The sequence below is a fragment of the Camarhynchus parvulus genome, chromosome 4 (assembly GCF_901933205.1).
Source record: "Camarhynchus parvulus chromosome 4, STF_HiC, whole genome shotgun sequence".
In the NCBI taxonomy this organism is placed as follows: Eukaryota; Metazoa; Chordata; class Aves; order Passeriformes; family Thraupidae; genus Camarhynchus; species Camarhynchus parvulus.
Window position 1 is genome coordinate 2,368,707 of NC_044574.1, and position 15,137 is coordinate 2,383,843.

The window sequence follows — 15,137 nt, forward strand, 5'->3', positions numbered from 1 at the left end:
ACCCTTGTGTGGTGATGCCCTTTGGCACAATACACCCCACCCTGGCTGGATCCCTCTGTGATGATGTCCCTGGGCAGGACATGGCTGGACAGAGCCCACCATGGCTGGACCCCTGTGTGGTGATGTCCCTGGGCAGAATACACCCCACCCTGGCCAGACCCCCGTGTGGTGATGTCCCACAGTTGGATGGACCCCACCCTGGCTGGATCCCTCTCTGGTGATGTCCCTGGGCAGGATGGACCCCACGCTTGCTGCAGTCACGGACACGAAGTCAGGAGTAAAGGTCACAAAACTTTATACAGGAGGAGGGACCCGCGCGTGGCCCCTCGGCCCCGGGCATGGGGGGAATGGGACAGGCGATGCCTCCAGCCCCGCAGCACCCCCGGGAAATACGGGGTGAAGGAGCCCAGTGGGGAGGGCCCACAACGCTCCCCCGGCCGGGGCCAGTGCTCCCCAATCCACGCTCTGAGGTGCCGGGGTGGTCCCACGGCCGCTGGCCCACGACTGACCACGGCGCAGAGCCGAGGCAGTGCCAGGCCGTGCCCGCGCCTCCCTGGGACCCGGGACAGCCCCTGCGGCCACACAGCCCCTCCTGGGGCCTCCCCAGGGCTCCCCTGTCCCCAGGGTCATGGCCAAGCCCAGGCAGCCCCACCGCGGGGCTCCGCTGCTCCGGCTCACTGCAGGACGCAGACGTCCCCAGGCTCATCCTCCTCGCGTCCGGCCCCCTCGGCCAGCTCCGCCTCTGCCGGCGCCGCCTCCTCTGCCGCCGCCACCACCTTCTCCCGCAGCTCCATCAGCAGGTCCCGGCCCTCGCTGGGCGGCAGGTTGCTCAGGTAGTACTGCGGGGCCAACTCCACCAGCCTGCGAGGAGGACAGCGTGGGGTCAGCCAGCTACAGGGACGCCCTGTAAGGAAGGACCCGTCCCTCCCCGTGCCCTCACATTTGGGGCTGGATCTCCGAGACCACTTGCAGGCAGTTGTCCTGAGAGATGGTGAACTCGTGGTAGAGCACCCAGGGGGGCAGGCGGCGCGGGGGTGCCCGCAGCAGGTACCCACAGGCGGGCGCCAGGTGTGCCACGTGCTTGTGCGTCAGCATCACGTAGTTACCGGAGCCGTCGATGTCTCGGGCGACCTGCAGGTGTCGGAACTCAGTGCATTCCTCTGGGTGTCCAGAGTTGCTGAGGACCCCGTCAGGGGGCTCAGAAACCCTGGCATGCTGCCCAGAACACCTGGGGATCTGATTTTGACCCTTGGAGCAAGTTACCAGCTTTGTATGAGGATGTGAGAGTCACACAGGTTTGAACAGTGTAATAACAAAATGATTACAGGGTGAAAATGTAGATTTTAGGATTTTTGGTATGGGGGTTATGATGGAGGAATCTGGGCGTGTCTAGCCTTTCTTCTTCTTCTTCTTCTTGTCCTCCATTTTCTGCTGTGATGTTGGCACTTTGGGATTGGTTTAGAGTAGAAGTGCACTGTCCAACATAGGTGATAGGTATTGGGAATTAAGTGTAAATATGTTATACATAGTTTGTAATATAAATGGACAACACTGCCTCGGGGGCGGTCAGAGTGCTCGTGGCTGCCTTGCTGAGCAGACCTCAGCTGGGCAGAAAGAAAATTTTATAGATAAGAATTAATAAACAACCTCAAGACCAAGAAATGAAGAGTCCAGACTCGTTCTTCAGTTGCGCGGGCTGAAGCAGAGACATCCTGCACATCTCGGGGCAGCAATTATCAACAGCAACCCGAGAAGCAGGCAGTGGCGTGGCTGGTGCGTCCCAACACCTCCCCCATAACTCCCCACAACGCCCCCTGGGCTCACCTTGAGGAAGTACCCGGAGATGAGGGCGCGCTGGATGTTGAGGGCGTTGGCGTCGGAGCCGAAGGCGGGCGGGGACACCGGGAGCTCGATGCGGCGCATGGCCTCCAGCAGTTCGGAGCGCACCGTGCCCGCCAGGCGCAGCGCCTCGGCACACAGCCCCTGCTTCCGGCACCAGCCCTCGTCCCCCGCGTCTGCAGGGGGCACAGCGGGGTCACAAATGGGCCAACAGGGGTGGGACAGCGGGGGCTGTGATGTAGGGACAGGGGTGGGACAGTGGGGTCAGCAATGGGGGGATGGGGGTGGCACAGTGGGGTCAGCAATGTGGTGATGGGGGTGAGACAGTGTGGGCTGTGATGTGGCGACAAGGGTGGCACAGTGGGGGCTGTGATGTGGGGACAGGGATGACACAGTGGGGGCTGTGATGTGGGGACAGGGTGGGATAGTGGGGTCAGCAATGGGTGGACAGGGATGGGATAATAGGGGCTGTGATGTGGGGACAGGGGTGGCACAGTAGGGTCGGCAATGGGGGGACAGGGGTGGGACAGTGGGGGCTGTGATGTGGGGCAACAGGGGTGGGATAGTGGGGGCTGTGATGTGGGGCAACAGGGGTGGCACAGTGGGGTCAGCATGTGGGGACAGGGGTGGGATAGTGGGGTCAGCGATGTGGGGACAAGGGTGGGACAGTAGGGGCTGTGATGTGGGGACAGGGGTGGGATAGTGGGGTCAGTGATATGGGGACAGGACATTGGTGCCATGGGGTGGAGACAGGTGAGCAGAGAGCCCGCTGGGCTGGGGGCTTGGGGAACACAGAAGCACTGCTGCTCTCTCTGTCTGTGATCTCTTCACACAGTGGTGACAGGGACTGAGCCCCCAGGCTAGAGCTGGGACCCCCAGATCCTCCCCCAGCCGGGCTGGGCACTAGGATGGGGTCAGGAATGGGGCAGGGCAGGGGCAGCTCCAGGACAGGGGCACATGAGGGGACACAACAGGGGATATAGGGGACACAAAGGAGTCTGTGGGATGGCCACAGAGGTGCAACCCCCCCACTCACGCTGCTGGAAGGCATTGAAGATGTTGATGAGGGTGAAGTGGTCCCCGTTGGGGTGCAGCAGCGCCCGCCGGCGCAGCGCCACGGCCTCCTCCAGGTGCGTGGACAGGGGCACGAAGCAGGGGGATGCTGGGGGTGGGCAGGGGGTCACTGTGCGTGCCCAGCACCTCCCTGGCACTGCTGGCTCCCCCCCAAGCCCCCTACAGGGTACCTGTGAGCATGGCAGCCAGGCTGACCATCTCCTCCACGCAGTCGAACTCGCAGGAGGCGATGAGAGCCTTGGCCAGCTGTGGGTCCAGGGGGAACTCGGACATGATGATCCCCACCTCCGACAGATTCCCGTCATCATCCAGGGCTGCCAGGTAGTCCAGGTCCTCCAGAGCTTGCATCAGTGACTCAGGGGCTGGGGTGGGACATCAGGCAGCTTTGCCTACTCTGTCCAGTCCCTCCCAGAGACAACCCAGGCCACAGTGATGACCACAGCCACAGCTGCCCATTGTGCCCCTCTGCTCCCCATGCCATGCCTGGCCCCATGGGCTCTACCTGGGCGGTCAAGGAAGTCACACTGGCCCATGTCAGCGATGTCCAGGCGCTTCAGCAGCAGCACCAGGCGGCTCAGGCTGGTCTCGCTGACCTGGGGCGCGGGGCTGGGGGGCAGGCGCTGCTCAAAGGCCTCCGAGTACAGGCGCAGGCAGGTGCCTGCAGGAGAGAGGACAGGGACAGGGTGGGGACAGGTGCTGGCCCAGGGGCTGCTGGCAGTGCTGAGGGGGGGACACTGGAGCAGGGGCTCACCTGGGGGGCTGCCAGCAGCTCTCTGCATGCGTGACTCAGCCTGGCTCCGGCTGATGGGCCGCAGCACCTGGGACTCGGCGCGGATGCGGGGGTTGTACACCTGCAGGGGAGGCTGTGAGTGGGACCCCTGCCATCCCCCAAGGCCCCTCACCTGCCACTGCAGGGTCACCACTGTCACCTCCCTGGGGCAGACCTCTCCTCTCAGCCTGGAACACCACAGCCCGCTGCACCCAGGGCAGACCCAGACCCCCACGTGTCCCCGTCCCACTCACGCTGCGCAGCTCCAGCCCCGAGTCGATGACAAAGCGCACGGTGCCCAGTGAGAAGGACGAGTCCCCGAGCCAGTGGGTGACAATGACACGGCGCTCCCGGCTCTCCTCAGGTGTCTCATAGAGTCTCTGTGCAGCCCTGCCCACCCCGGGGTGCAGCGGCAGCACCAGCAGTGGGCCCAGCGCCGGGCTCAGCGCCACGGCCTCCGTCTGGATGGCAGCACAGCACTCCGAGATCTCCTGAGCAAGGACAAGGGCCACAGGTGACATCTGCTGACTCCACAGTGTCCCTATTCCCAGGTTGTGCCATGCCCTGTGCCCACCTCCACTGCAGAGGAGCTGCAGCTGCCCCTCCATCCCACTGAGAGGAACCCCCCGAACCTCCCCTCCCTGTTCCCCCACCTGCTCGCTGGCCAGGAAGACGAGGACGTTGCCGGGTTCCTGGCGCCGGTGGATGTCCAGCACGGCCTGGCAGGCGGCGGCCACGCTCCCGTGGGCCGGCGGCTCCCGGTAGAGCAGCTGCGGCAGGGAGCCGTGCCCGGGCACCCTGACCACGGGCGGGTCCCCGCAGAAGGCGCGCAGGCGCGGCTCCAGGGCGGGTGAGGTGACCACGACGAGGCGCAGGGCCGGGCGCTGGCGCAGCACGTCCTTGAGCAGCCCCAGCAGCGCGTCCGTGGGCACCGTGCGCTCCTGAGCCTCGTCCAGCACCACCACCCCGTACTGCCGCAGCAGCGGCTCCGACGTCATCTCCCGCAGCAGCATCTCGTCCGAGCAGAACCTGACACGGCCGTGACCCATCAGCAAGGACTCCTGGCTGAGGGGACACCTCATCCCTCCCTAGAGCAGACCCCTCCCCATGTCCCAGACTGCCAAGCAATGCGTATCCTATTTGCTCCTTCTCCTGTGGTCACCATGTCACCACACTGTCACCATGCCACACACTTTCCCTGGCATTTATCCTAGATTGCCAAGCAACGTGTATTCTATTTGCTCCTCCTGCTGTGGTCACCATGCCTCGGTTTGGAAAGCCAGGTGTGTGCTAAGGAAGGCAGGAGCCTCCCCTGAAATGGAGAATGTAAACCCTCCCCACTCCTCTGAATTGTTATAAACTTTAAATTAAGGGGCTCTCAGGCAAAAAAAAATATGGGAGCAGAAAATAACAGTTCTTTAATAGGGAAGAAAATAAACGGATAAAATATCCTAAAAGGATAAAACAATGCAGTACACTAGAACAACACCGACAGTCAGAACACAACCTGCCACCCTGTGGTGGAATTTCCAGTCCAATTGGAAGTGTGTCTGCAGCCCTCCTGCAGTGTCAGGTGTGGTTCTGCTGGAGCAGGGATCCTGGAGAAAGGTGCAGTCTTCCTCTGAAGATCCAGTGGAAGAGGCAGCTGCTGTTCCTCTGGGAAATCCAGTGGAGAAGCTGAGCTGGTGTTCCAGAATCTCCAGATTCTATCCAGGTAGGAATGCCTGGCTCCTCCCCCTGAGCAGAGCATGTCCTAGTGGGATGCTGTAGCTCTTATCAGCCATGCAGTGACATTCAATAGCTGTTATCAGCAGATGTCCCCTCCTGAGGGAGGTGTGATTGTGGAAGAAATAAGGAAAACTGCCCACTTGACAAAAGACAGCTGCCATGCAGATGGTATAGAATTCATCTTGCCTTGCAATCTGGGACACAGCACACTGTCACCATGCCACACACCTTCCCTGGCATCTATCCTCGATTGCCAGGCAATGTGTGTATTCTATTGCCATCTGTTGGAGGTGGGGCAGTTATCTTCTGTTCATTGGGCAGTTTTCTTTATCTCTTCCACAACCAATCCTCCCTCCAGGAGATCTCTTCTGTTAATGGGCCATTAAGCATCATGCATGGCTGATAAAATTCCATCATCCCATTGTGAGATGGCCCACCCAGGGGAGGAGCCAAGCATTCTTACCTGGATACAATCTGAGATTCCGGGACACCAGATCAGCCTTTCCACTGCATTCCCAGAGAAACAGCTGCTTCTTCCACTGGATTCCCAGAGGAAGACTGCACCCTTCTACAGGATCCCTGCTCCCACAGAACCACAGCTGGCACTGCAGGAGGGCTGAGCCACCATGGGATGGGACTGTGCCACCACCCTGACCCACAGAGTGTCAGCTCCTGCTCTGACTCTGTCAGTGTTATTTTGACTTACTGCACTGTTAATTTTATTTTCATTTTCTTCCCTAATAAAGAACTCTTATTCCTACTCCCACATCTTTGCCTGAGAGCCCCTTAATTTCAAATTTATACCAATTCAGAGGGACGGGGTTTACATTCCCCATTTTAGCAGAGGCTCCTGCCTTCCTTAGCACACACCTCTGTCTTTCCAAACCGAGACAGCCCAGATCAGCCCCTCCCTACAGCAACCCCATCCCCAGAGCAGCCCCTCCCCAGAGCAGCCCGTGCCTCTCCCCAGCAAGGCCAGCCTGGATTAAGGGATTAGGCGGGGTTTAGCGGGATTAGGGCGCTGTGCTCCCGTTCCCAGCACGGGCCCCGCAGTCCCTGCCCTACCTGAGGATGGTGTCAGCAGTGCAGCAGTCCTCGTGGGGCACACAGTAGCCCACCTCGTGGCCCAGGTTCAGGTCCATCTCGTCGGCCACGCGCAGGGAGAGGCTGAGGGCGGCCAGGCTGTGGGGCTGGGTGCAGGCCACCAGCCCGTGGGCAAACGACATGGACAGGGCGTACTCGGCGCACCACTGAGGGATCTGTGGGGACAGGGCATGGGTGGCGTGGCTCCAGGACTGTCCCCTCCCTGCTGTGCCACTCCGAAGGGCACAAAGATGCTTCCCATGGATTTGCCTGCAGGATCTCCAGGGCCAGGGGCTGTCCAGAGGCACTCAAAGCTCATTTTGTGTGAAAATGCCTATTTTATGATTGGCTTTTTGCAAATATTAAAATGAATATTATATTATGTGCTATGTTAGAAAGTGATGCTCTATTAATTTTGTTAAGTAGTGTGTTAAACATAGTTTTACGTTATAACAAAATGTTAAAATAGAAACTATGCTATGTAAGATATTTTTAAAGAGAGGACTCGCGCGAGATAGCAGCCACAGGACGACACCTAAATCTTTCAGAGAAAGAGAATTTATTGCTCCATTATCAGGAGAAATGAACTTCTTCCCACCTCACTCAGCCCTGAAGAGCTGTCAGGATTCAGAGGAAGAAGCTGACACTGACCAGACAGAATCCTGTGTTTGATGGAATTGATGCATCATGTATGAGGTGTATGAATATGCAACAGGCTGTTGCTTTTAAGGGTTAATCCTCTGTTAACGTGGGTCCTTCTTCGGGCTTATTTTGCCCAGAAAAAGGTACCTGGACTGTCTGTAACTCTTTGTTTCTATTGTCTTATATTGTCCTAGTCCAAATTGTCCAAAATTTTTATTAGTCTAATTATATTGTTATTTTTATAACCATTTTATTACTACTAAACTTTTAAAATTTTAGAAACAAGTGACTGGTGTTTTTCACAGGCAGGATCTTTCCTCTGCACTCCTGTCACCTCTGAGCCCCACAGGCTGTGACAGGAGCCCCATGGCCCCACACCTGCAGCTTCCTGCCCTGGTGTGGGACACCATGACCCTGTTCTCACATGAGGGACATGGCACAATGGCCTGGGAAACCCCCAGAGGGACAGGGAAGGGATCACCAGGGAGCAGCTGCTGGCCACGTGCCCGGCCTGACAGCGTGGGACAGTGCCAAGGCCACGCAGATGTCCCTTTGGCACCAGGGACCCGAGTCCTGCTTTCCTCCTGTCACCCCTGAGCCCCCCACGAGCACTGCCTGTGCCTCAGTGTCCCCAGGGCCCTGCAGGGACTAACAGCAGGGTGCTGCACCCAAAAACACCAGCCCTGGGGCCCGCACAGGAGCTTTGATCCCCAAATCCGGCAGCGCCAGCCCAGCCCAGGAACTCAGCAGGTCACACCCAGGCAGCTGATTTGGTTGAGCACCTGGAGCTCAGGGCCAACACCCCGATATCCTGGGGGACCCAGCCCATTCCAACACCCCGATATCCTGGGGGACCCAGCCTGATATCCTGGGGGACCCAGCCCGATATCCTGGGGCACCCAGCCCATTCCAACACCCCGATATCCTGGGGGACCCAGCCCGATATCCTGGGGCACACAGCCCATTCCAACACCCCGATATCCTGGGGGACCCAGCCTGATATCCTGGGGGACCCAGCCCATTCCAACACCCCGATATCCTGGGGCACACAGCCCATTCCAACACCTCGATATCCTGGGGGACCCAGCCCATTCCAACACCCCGATATCCTGGGGGACCCAGCCCGATATCCTGGGGCACCCAGCCCATTCCAACACCTCGATATCCTGGGGGACCCAGCCCGATATCCTGGGGCACACAGCCCATTCCAACACCCCGATATCCTGGGGGACCCAGCCCATTCCAACACCCCGATATCCTGGGGGACCCAGCCCGATATCCTGGGGCACCCAGCCCATTCCAGCCCTGCAGCAGCCACAGCTCCGCAATCCCCTCCCCGGTCAAAGTCTGCCCGGTGCTGTCCCCGAGCGTCACCAGCAGCTGGGACCGGCTCCCCGGGGCCATCCCGCGGGGATCTGGAGGCCCAGCTCCGGGAGGGGCCGTTCCGCCCTCCGGTGCCGGCGCTCCCCGGTTCGTGCCCAGCTTTACCCATCCCCAGCACATCACGGTGCTCGCCCACCCCGCGGGGCTCCGTGCGGCGTTCCCGGACACCCTGTCCGTGTGTCTCTCTGCCCTCGGGCTCACCTGGGTGCTCTTGCCGGTACCGGGGGGCCCGGACACCAGCACGATGCCGCTGCTGCCCTCCAGGTGCTCCATGAAGCTGTACTTGGCCGTCCACACCGGCAGCTCCCGCCGCTGCCGCAGCAGCTCGTAGTACCGGGAGGAGAAGGGCAGCCCATCGTAGGGGTTCACCTCCAGGTCGCCGTCGCAGCCCAGGGACGGCTCTTCATCCTCCTCCTCCTCCTCCTCCTCCAGCGCGGAGCCGGGGCCGCTCGGCCCGGGCAAGGGAGCCGGGGCCCCGGAGCCGGCCATGGCGAGGACACCGGAGCTGCGAGGGCGGGCGGGGGTGGAGCGGCACCGGCGCTGACCCACCCCCGCCTACGTACCGGGAAGGCGCCCGGTGCTGCCCAGTGCCACGTCCCGTCCGGCGGGGAGGGGGAACCCGCGGGCACCGGGGACGGCCGGGGGATGCGGGCACGGGGGTGACACGGCCGAGGAGATCAGGAACAGAACCGGAGTGTGGGGGACCGGGACAACGGGCGGGGAACCGGGAAAGGGGATGGGGCACCGGGAGAGCCCCGCAGGACCGAGCGGAGTGCGGACACCGGACAGGTGTGCTGTCCCACCGCTGTGCGCGGGGACCGGACCGGAGGCAGGGTACGGGGGTTGCGGGACACGGCGGACACCTTGGGAGGGTCGGTCCCGAACGGCACGGGCCGGACCGGGTCGGCGGAGCACCTGTACGGGACGGTCCGGACCGGGCACCTGAGCACCGGCACCGGGCCGGAGCGGAGCGGGCGGGCGGGTCGGGGGCGGGTCAGGGGCGGGTTCCCTACACCCCCTCAGGGCCGCGGCCCCGGTTCCGGCCCCGGTTCCGGTTCCGGTCCCGCCGCTCACCTGCGCGCGCCACAGCGGGCCTTGCCGGGGGACACGGCCACGTGACCCGCGTCAGCCAATCAGCGCCCGCGCCGGGCGGGGCCCGGATGTGGCGGCGGGACCGGAGCGGACGGAGCCCCCCGGGAGCCCCGGCCCCGCTCCCGCCTCCCGCCTCCGCTGCCAGCTCCGCCCTGCGCCCCCGAGCCGGGCACGGCTGCGGCCTGAGCCCCCCCACAGCCCCTGTTCGGGCTTCCCGGTACCGGACATCTCGGTGCTGCTGCGGGGCATCCCGTACTGGATCTGGGCATCCCAGTGCGGGACCGGGCGTACCACAGCCAGGCATCTTGTACCGGCGTATCCCGTAGCAGTGCCGGGCATTTCCATACAGAACATCTTATACTGTTGTGGGGTGTACCGGAACCGGGCATCCCGTACCGGTGTCGGTCCTTCCGTACCGGAGCACCGGAGCATCCCGTAACGGTGCTGCTCACGCTGGTACGGGAGCGGGGCATCCCGTAGCATCACGGGGTGTGGGCATCCCGATTGAGGACATCCCGTACCGGCGCCTCGCACCCGAAGCGGCTCCCGGTGGGACCGGCAGGTGGAGCTCCGTGACCGGCGAACGGCCCGGCCTGAGCTCCCGCCGGGACCGGGAAGGGACCGCGAACCGAGCGGTGCCTGCTGACCCCGGGACTGCGGAGATCGGGAACTGGGAGGGTTTGGGGACATGCACAGGGGTTTGGGGACATGCACAGGGGGGTTTGGGGACATGCACAGGGGTTTGGGGACATGCACGGGGGGTTTAGGGACATGCACAGGGGGTTTGGGGACATACACAGGGGGTTTGGGGACATGCCCAGGGGGTTTGGGGACATGCACGGGGGGTTTGGGGACATGCACAGGGGTTTGGGGACATGCCCAGGGGGTTTGGGGACATGTGTAGGGGGTTTGGGGACATGCACAAGGGGTTTAGGGACATGCAGGGGATAGGGATGCAGGGAAGGAGCCGAGTGCTGGCTCCGAGGGGCTGATGGAGAGAGACCTGTGCCCGTCTGTGGGAGTGGAGCAGGATTTGGGGGCTCAGAGGGTCTCAGGATTAAAATAATAAATAATAAAATATCAATAAATAAGAATTAATAATATTAATTAAGAATAATGAATTGATCATCGACTAAATAATATTGAATATTAAATAATGAATAAGATATTGTATTAAAGAATTCTATAGGAAACGATACTAAAGAATACAGAAAGGATACTTACACAATGGTAAATGGTAATAATGGTAATAATTAATAATGGTACTAATCAATAATAATATTAATGGTAATAATTAACAATAATGGTAATAAATAATAATAATTAAGAATTAATAATAATTAATAATATTAAGAATAATTAATTATTAACTAAATAATATTGAATATTAAATAACATATAAAATATTGTATTAAAGAATTCTGTGGTAAACTATACTAAAGAATACAGGAAGGATACTTAGAGAAGGCTAAAAAGATAATAATGAAAACTCCTGACTCTCTCCAGAGCCCTGACACAGCTTGGCCCTGATTGGCCAAAGAGTGAAAACAACTCACAGCAGAATCCAATGAAACAATCACCTGTGGGTAAACAATCTCCAAACACATTCCACATGAGCACAACACAGGAGAAGCAAATGAGATAAGAATTGTTTTCATTTTTCTCTGAGGCTTCTCAGCTTCACAGGAGGAAAACCCTGGGCGAAGGGATTTTTCAGAAAACGTGAATGCCACAGGGCGCGATGGCAGCAACCCTGTGCCAGCATTGCCAGCAAGGAGCCTCACAGCCGGCACATGCCCACGGCTCCTCGTGGCTCCTGGTGCTGTGGTGTGGCTGGAGCGCTCTGTGCTCCCAGCTCCATCCCCATGTCCTGCTCTTGGTCACTCAAAAGTGTCACCACAACCCCCTCAGTGACCAGACTGGGCCCAGACCCTGTGGGGGCTCCATCCCCACCCCGCTGCTCGTGGCAGGGACAGCACGGTGGGGTGGGCCATGCTGAGGAAGCAGAGGTTTCACAAGCTGGGGGGGTACACGTGACAGGGGAGGGTGGCAGGAGGAACCACCCGTGGCTCCGCAGCGCCCTGGTCCCACGGCACGGCCCCGGCGCTGCCCCGGTGGCCATGGCGCCCTGGCTGCCCACCAAGGACAAGCTTGGCGTGGGTGAGTGGGGGCTGTGGGGCTCTGTGGGGGTCCCCATTGGGCTGCAGGGATGGGGTGCTCAGGGTGAGGTGACATCCGTGGTGACAGCCCCGTGGCTGTGCTGGTGGTGGCACAAACAGGGGCTGGTGACAGAAGGCTCAGGGAAGGTGGCCAAGCAGGACAGGCGCCAGCAGCACCCACGCACCAGGAGGCTGCAGGGCTGGTGCTGCTGGGGGTGGGGAGCACTGGGCTGCGGGCTTGGCTTCCCTCCAGGCTCTGGGGGAGCCTTGAGACACCCCAGGAATTTTCCTCAGGGGGAAATTGCAGCTGCCTTGCAAAGCCTGGGGCACCCCCATTCCTCACAGCACCCCCAGCTCGGGCTCCCTGTGCCCTGCACCAGCTCTGAGCACCCCCACTCCGTGCAGCACCCTCAGCTTCTGCTGGCTCCTGCAGCCCTGTGCTTCTTCCCTTTTCTTGTGGGGCCGTTTCCTGTACCCTTCCCTTGCACTCTGCAGTGCCTGAGCTGCTGCAGGGTCCTGGGGAGTTCCTGAGCTGCTGCAGGGTCCTGGGCAGTGCCTGAGCTGCTGCAGGGTCCTGGGCAGTGCCTGAGCTGCTGCAGGGTTCTGGGGAGTGCCTGAGCTGCTGCAGGGTCCTGGGCATCACCTGAGCTGCTGCAGGGTCCTGGGCATCACCTGAGTCAGGGCTGAGCTGCTGCTGCTCCCAGCACGGGGAGCTCAGGGTGATGGGACGGGTCCTGTGGGACCTCGGGGCTCCCGGTGCCAGGCGGGTCTGGGCGTGCTGCAGTGTGAGCTGGCCCTGCCCGGGGCTCAGGGTGGGCACAGGTCCTGGCAGGGACCCCCAGGTTCAGCGGCTGTCCCCCAGTCTGGTGGCCAAAGCCGGGCTGCCTGCCCTGGGGCCAGAAATAGCGACAGGGACAACCACAGCACAGCCGGGCAGGAAGCTGCTGGTCACCGAGAGCACCACCCCTCCCCTGTGCCGGTTCTGCTGTCCCCAAACAGACCTGTCCTTGGGCCATCATCCCTGTCCCTGCACCACCAGACTGTCCCTGTGCCACCATCCCTGTCCCTGGGCCACCAAAACTGTCCCTGGGCCACCAGCTCTGTCCCTGTGCCACCATCCCTGTCCCTGTGCCATCAGGCCTGTCCCTGTGCCACCAGCTCTGTCCCTGTGCCACCAGACATGTCCCTGTGCCACCATCCCTGTCCCTGCGCCACCAGACTGTCCCTGTGCCACCAGCCCTGTCTCTGTGCCATCAGGCCTGTCCCTGCGCCACCATCCCTGTCCCTGTGCCACCAGACATGTCCCTGTGCCACCATCCCTGTCCCTGTGCCACCAGCTCTGTCCCTGTGCCACCAGCCCTGTCCCTGTGCCACCAGACTGTCCCTGTGCCACCATCAGGCCTGTCCCTGTGCCATCAGCCCTGTCCCTGTGCCACCAGCTCTGTCCCTGTGCCATCAGGCCTGTCCCTGTGCCACCAGACATGTCCCTGTGCCATCAGGCCTGTCCCTGTGCCATCAGCCCTGTCCCTGTGCCACCATCCCTGTCCCTGTGCCATCAGGCCTGTCCCTGCACCACCAGACCTGTCCCTGGGCCACCAGCTCTGTCCCTGTGCCATCAGCCCTGTCCCTGTGCCACCAGCTCTGTCCCTGTGCCACCAGACCTGTCCCTGGGCCACCAGGCCTGTCCCTGTGCCACCATCAGGCCTGTCCCTGTGCCATCAGGCCTGTCCCTGTGCCACCAGCTCTGTCCCTGTGCCACCAGACATGTCCCTGGGCCACCAGCTCTGTCCCTGTGCCACCATCCCCGGGCAGGGGCTCAGCTGGCACTTCCCTCCCCTCACTTCTTGTGCCAGGAGCAGGACCATGGGCACCCAGGGTGTGGGTGGCAGGCAGAGGGGACCCATAAGGGACCCCTGAGTGCCAAAAAGGGGCTGGGGGATTCTGTGTGGGGTCGGGGCCCTCGGGGGTCTCATCCCCGAGCTGTTTATGGGGCCGGGGCTCTGCCCCATCTCTCAGGGCTGAATGGGGCCTGTTTTGGGGGGCACCATGGGGGGCTGGCTGTGGGGTGCAGGTGCCTGGGGGCTGCTGAGGGGCTCCAGGCAGGGATCCCAACTCCCAGCCCCTCTTCCCGCAGCCGTGTGGAACTTCCCGCGCACCAAGGAGCATCACCTGCCGCTGCAGATTGGGGAGATGGTGCACATCCTGCAGGCCTCCGAGGGTAAGGGGGACCCCAGCGTGGGTTCCTGTGCCCTCCTTTGTCCCTGCGGCGGGGCCAGGACCCCCAGCCCGGCTGACAATGTCCCCTCCCCTGGCAGGCTGGTACTGCGGGTACTCGCTCCGGAACAGGGCTGCCCGGGTAGGTGACAGGCTGCTGGGCTTTGGTGGCAGCAGGGACACTGCTGGTGGCTTTCTGTCCCTGCTGGGTGCCTGAGGGGGGCAGGCTGGGCACTCTGTGGCATTGGCAGCCCCCAGCTGTGCCCCCCTGAGGGAAATCTCTGACGGCTCTGGCTCCCTCAGGGCATCTTCCCCGCCTCGCTGATCCGGCTGAAGGGCACCGCGGTGGAGCAGAGGGGGTAGGTCTGGGGGGCACCACGGGCAGGGGTGGGGTGGGGGGCTCCACTTTCTGCCCCCTGAGGGCTCCCTGCAGTGCTGGGGCGCTCCAGGGCTCCCTGTGCCCCCCCCCAGGCTGGAGGAGAGCACGGTGCCCTCCGACATGCCCATGGTGCAGGAGATCACCACCACGCTGCGCGAGTGGGCCGCCATCTGGAAGCAGCTCTATGTGGTGAGGGACGAGGCTCTGGGTGTTGGGGACATCTGGGGACAGGCTGGGCGAGCCCCGGTGACCCCGCGGTGGTGCTGCAGGCCGGGCAGACGGAGCGCTACGGGCAGGTGAAGAGGATGATGCAGGAGCTGATGGAGCAGCGCTCGCAGCTGCTCTCGGGGACGCTGCCCAAGGACCAGCTGCTGAGGCTCAGGAAGGAGGTCACCGGCAAGATGGACTATGGCAACAAGTGAGCCTGGGGACAGGGACCTCAGACCTGCCTCTGGGATGGGGACCTCAGATCTGCCTCAGGGACAGGGACCTCCATTCTGCCTCTGGGACAGGCTGTGCGGTGCCCAGGTGTCCTCCCTGGTGTCCTGGCTGGCTGTCCCTGTGTCCCCATTGTCCCAGCTGGCTGTCCCGTGCTGGCTGGGGACAGTAAGTGTGCCACCAGCTGCTCAAGCCACCTGGCCAAGGGCTGTGGCTGGGACAGGAATGTTCCTGGTGCTGCCAGCTCCTGTCCCTTTTCCCAGTGGGATCTGCACTGTCCCCTCAAACCCTGTGCAAGGACAAGTGAGTCGGGGTGGGACACACAGGCCCAGGTGCC

The 15,137-nt window shown here is 61.6% G+C and overlaps 2 protein-coding genes across 2 annotated transcripts in view; one reads left to right on the forward strand and one right to left on the reverse strand.

Moving 5' to 3' along the window:
* Positions 1–278: 278 nt before the first annotated feature.
* Positions 279–9,639, reverse strand: DQX1 (DEAQ-box RNA dependent ATPase 1). Its single transcript, XM_030948468.1, has 12 exons — positions 9,593–9,639; positions 8,720–9,023; positions 6,476–6,669; positions 4,336–4,711; positions 3,937–4,173; positions 3,665–3,764; positions 3,416–3,571; positions 3,084–3,275; positions 2,876–3,001; positions 1,825–2,015; positions 941–1,131; positions 279–861 (listed from the first exon to the last, which is right to left on the reverse strand). Exons 2-12 carry the CDS (start codon positions 9,005–9,007, stop codon positions 675–677), a joined length of 2,238 nt encoding a protein of 745 aa, XP_030804328.1. The 5' UTR covers positions 9,008–9,023; positions 9,593–9,639; the 3' UTR covers positions 279–674.
* Positions 9,640–11,727: 2,088 nt separating this feature from the next.
* LOC115903762 (dedicator of cytokinesis protein 2-like) overlaps positions 11,728–15,137 on the forward strand; it is a 49,090-nt gene continuing 45,680 nt past the window's right edge. Inside the window, 6 exon segments of the mRNA XM_030948448.1 lie at positions 11,728–11,770; positions 13,904–13,987; positions 14,085–14,125; positions 14,287–14,342; positions 14,455–14,551; positions 14,632–14,780. Coding sequence (XP_030804308.1) covers positions 11,731–11,770; positions 13,904–13,987; positions 14,085–14,125; positions 14,287–14,342; positions 14,455–14,551; positions 14,632–14,780 — 467 coding nt within the window. The 5' untranslated portion in view covers positions 11,728–11,730.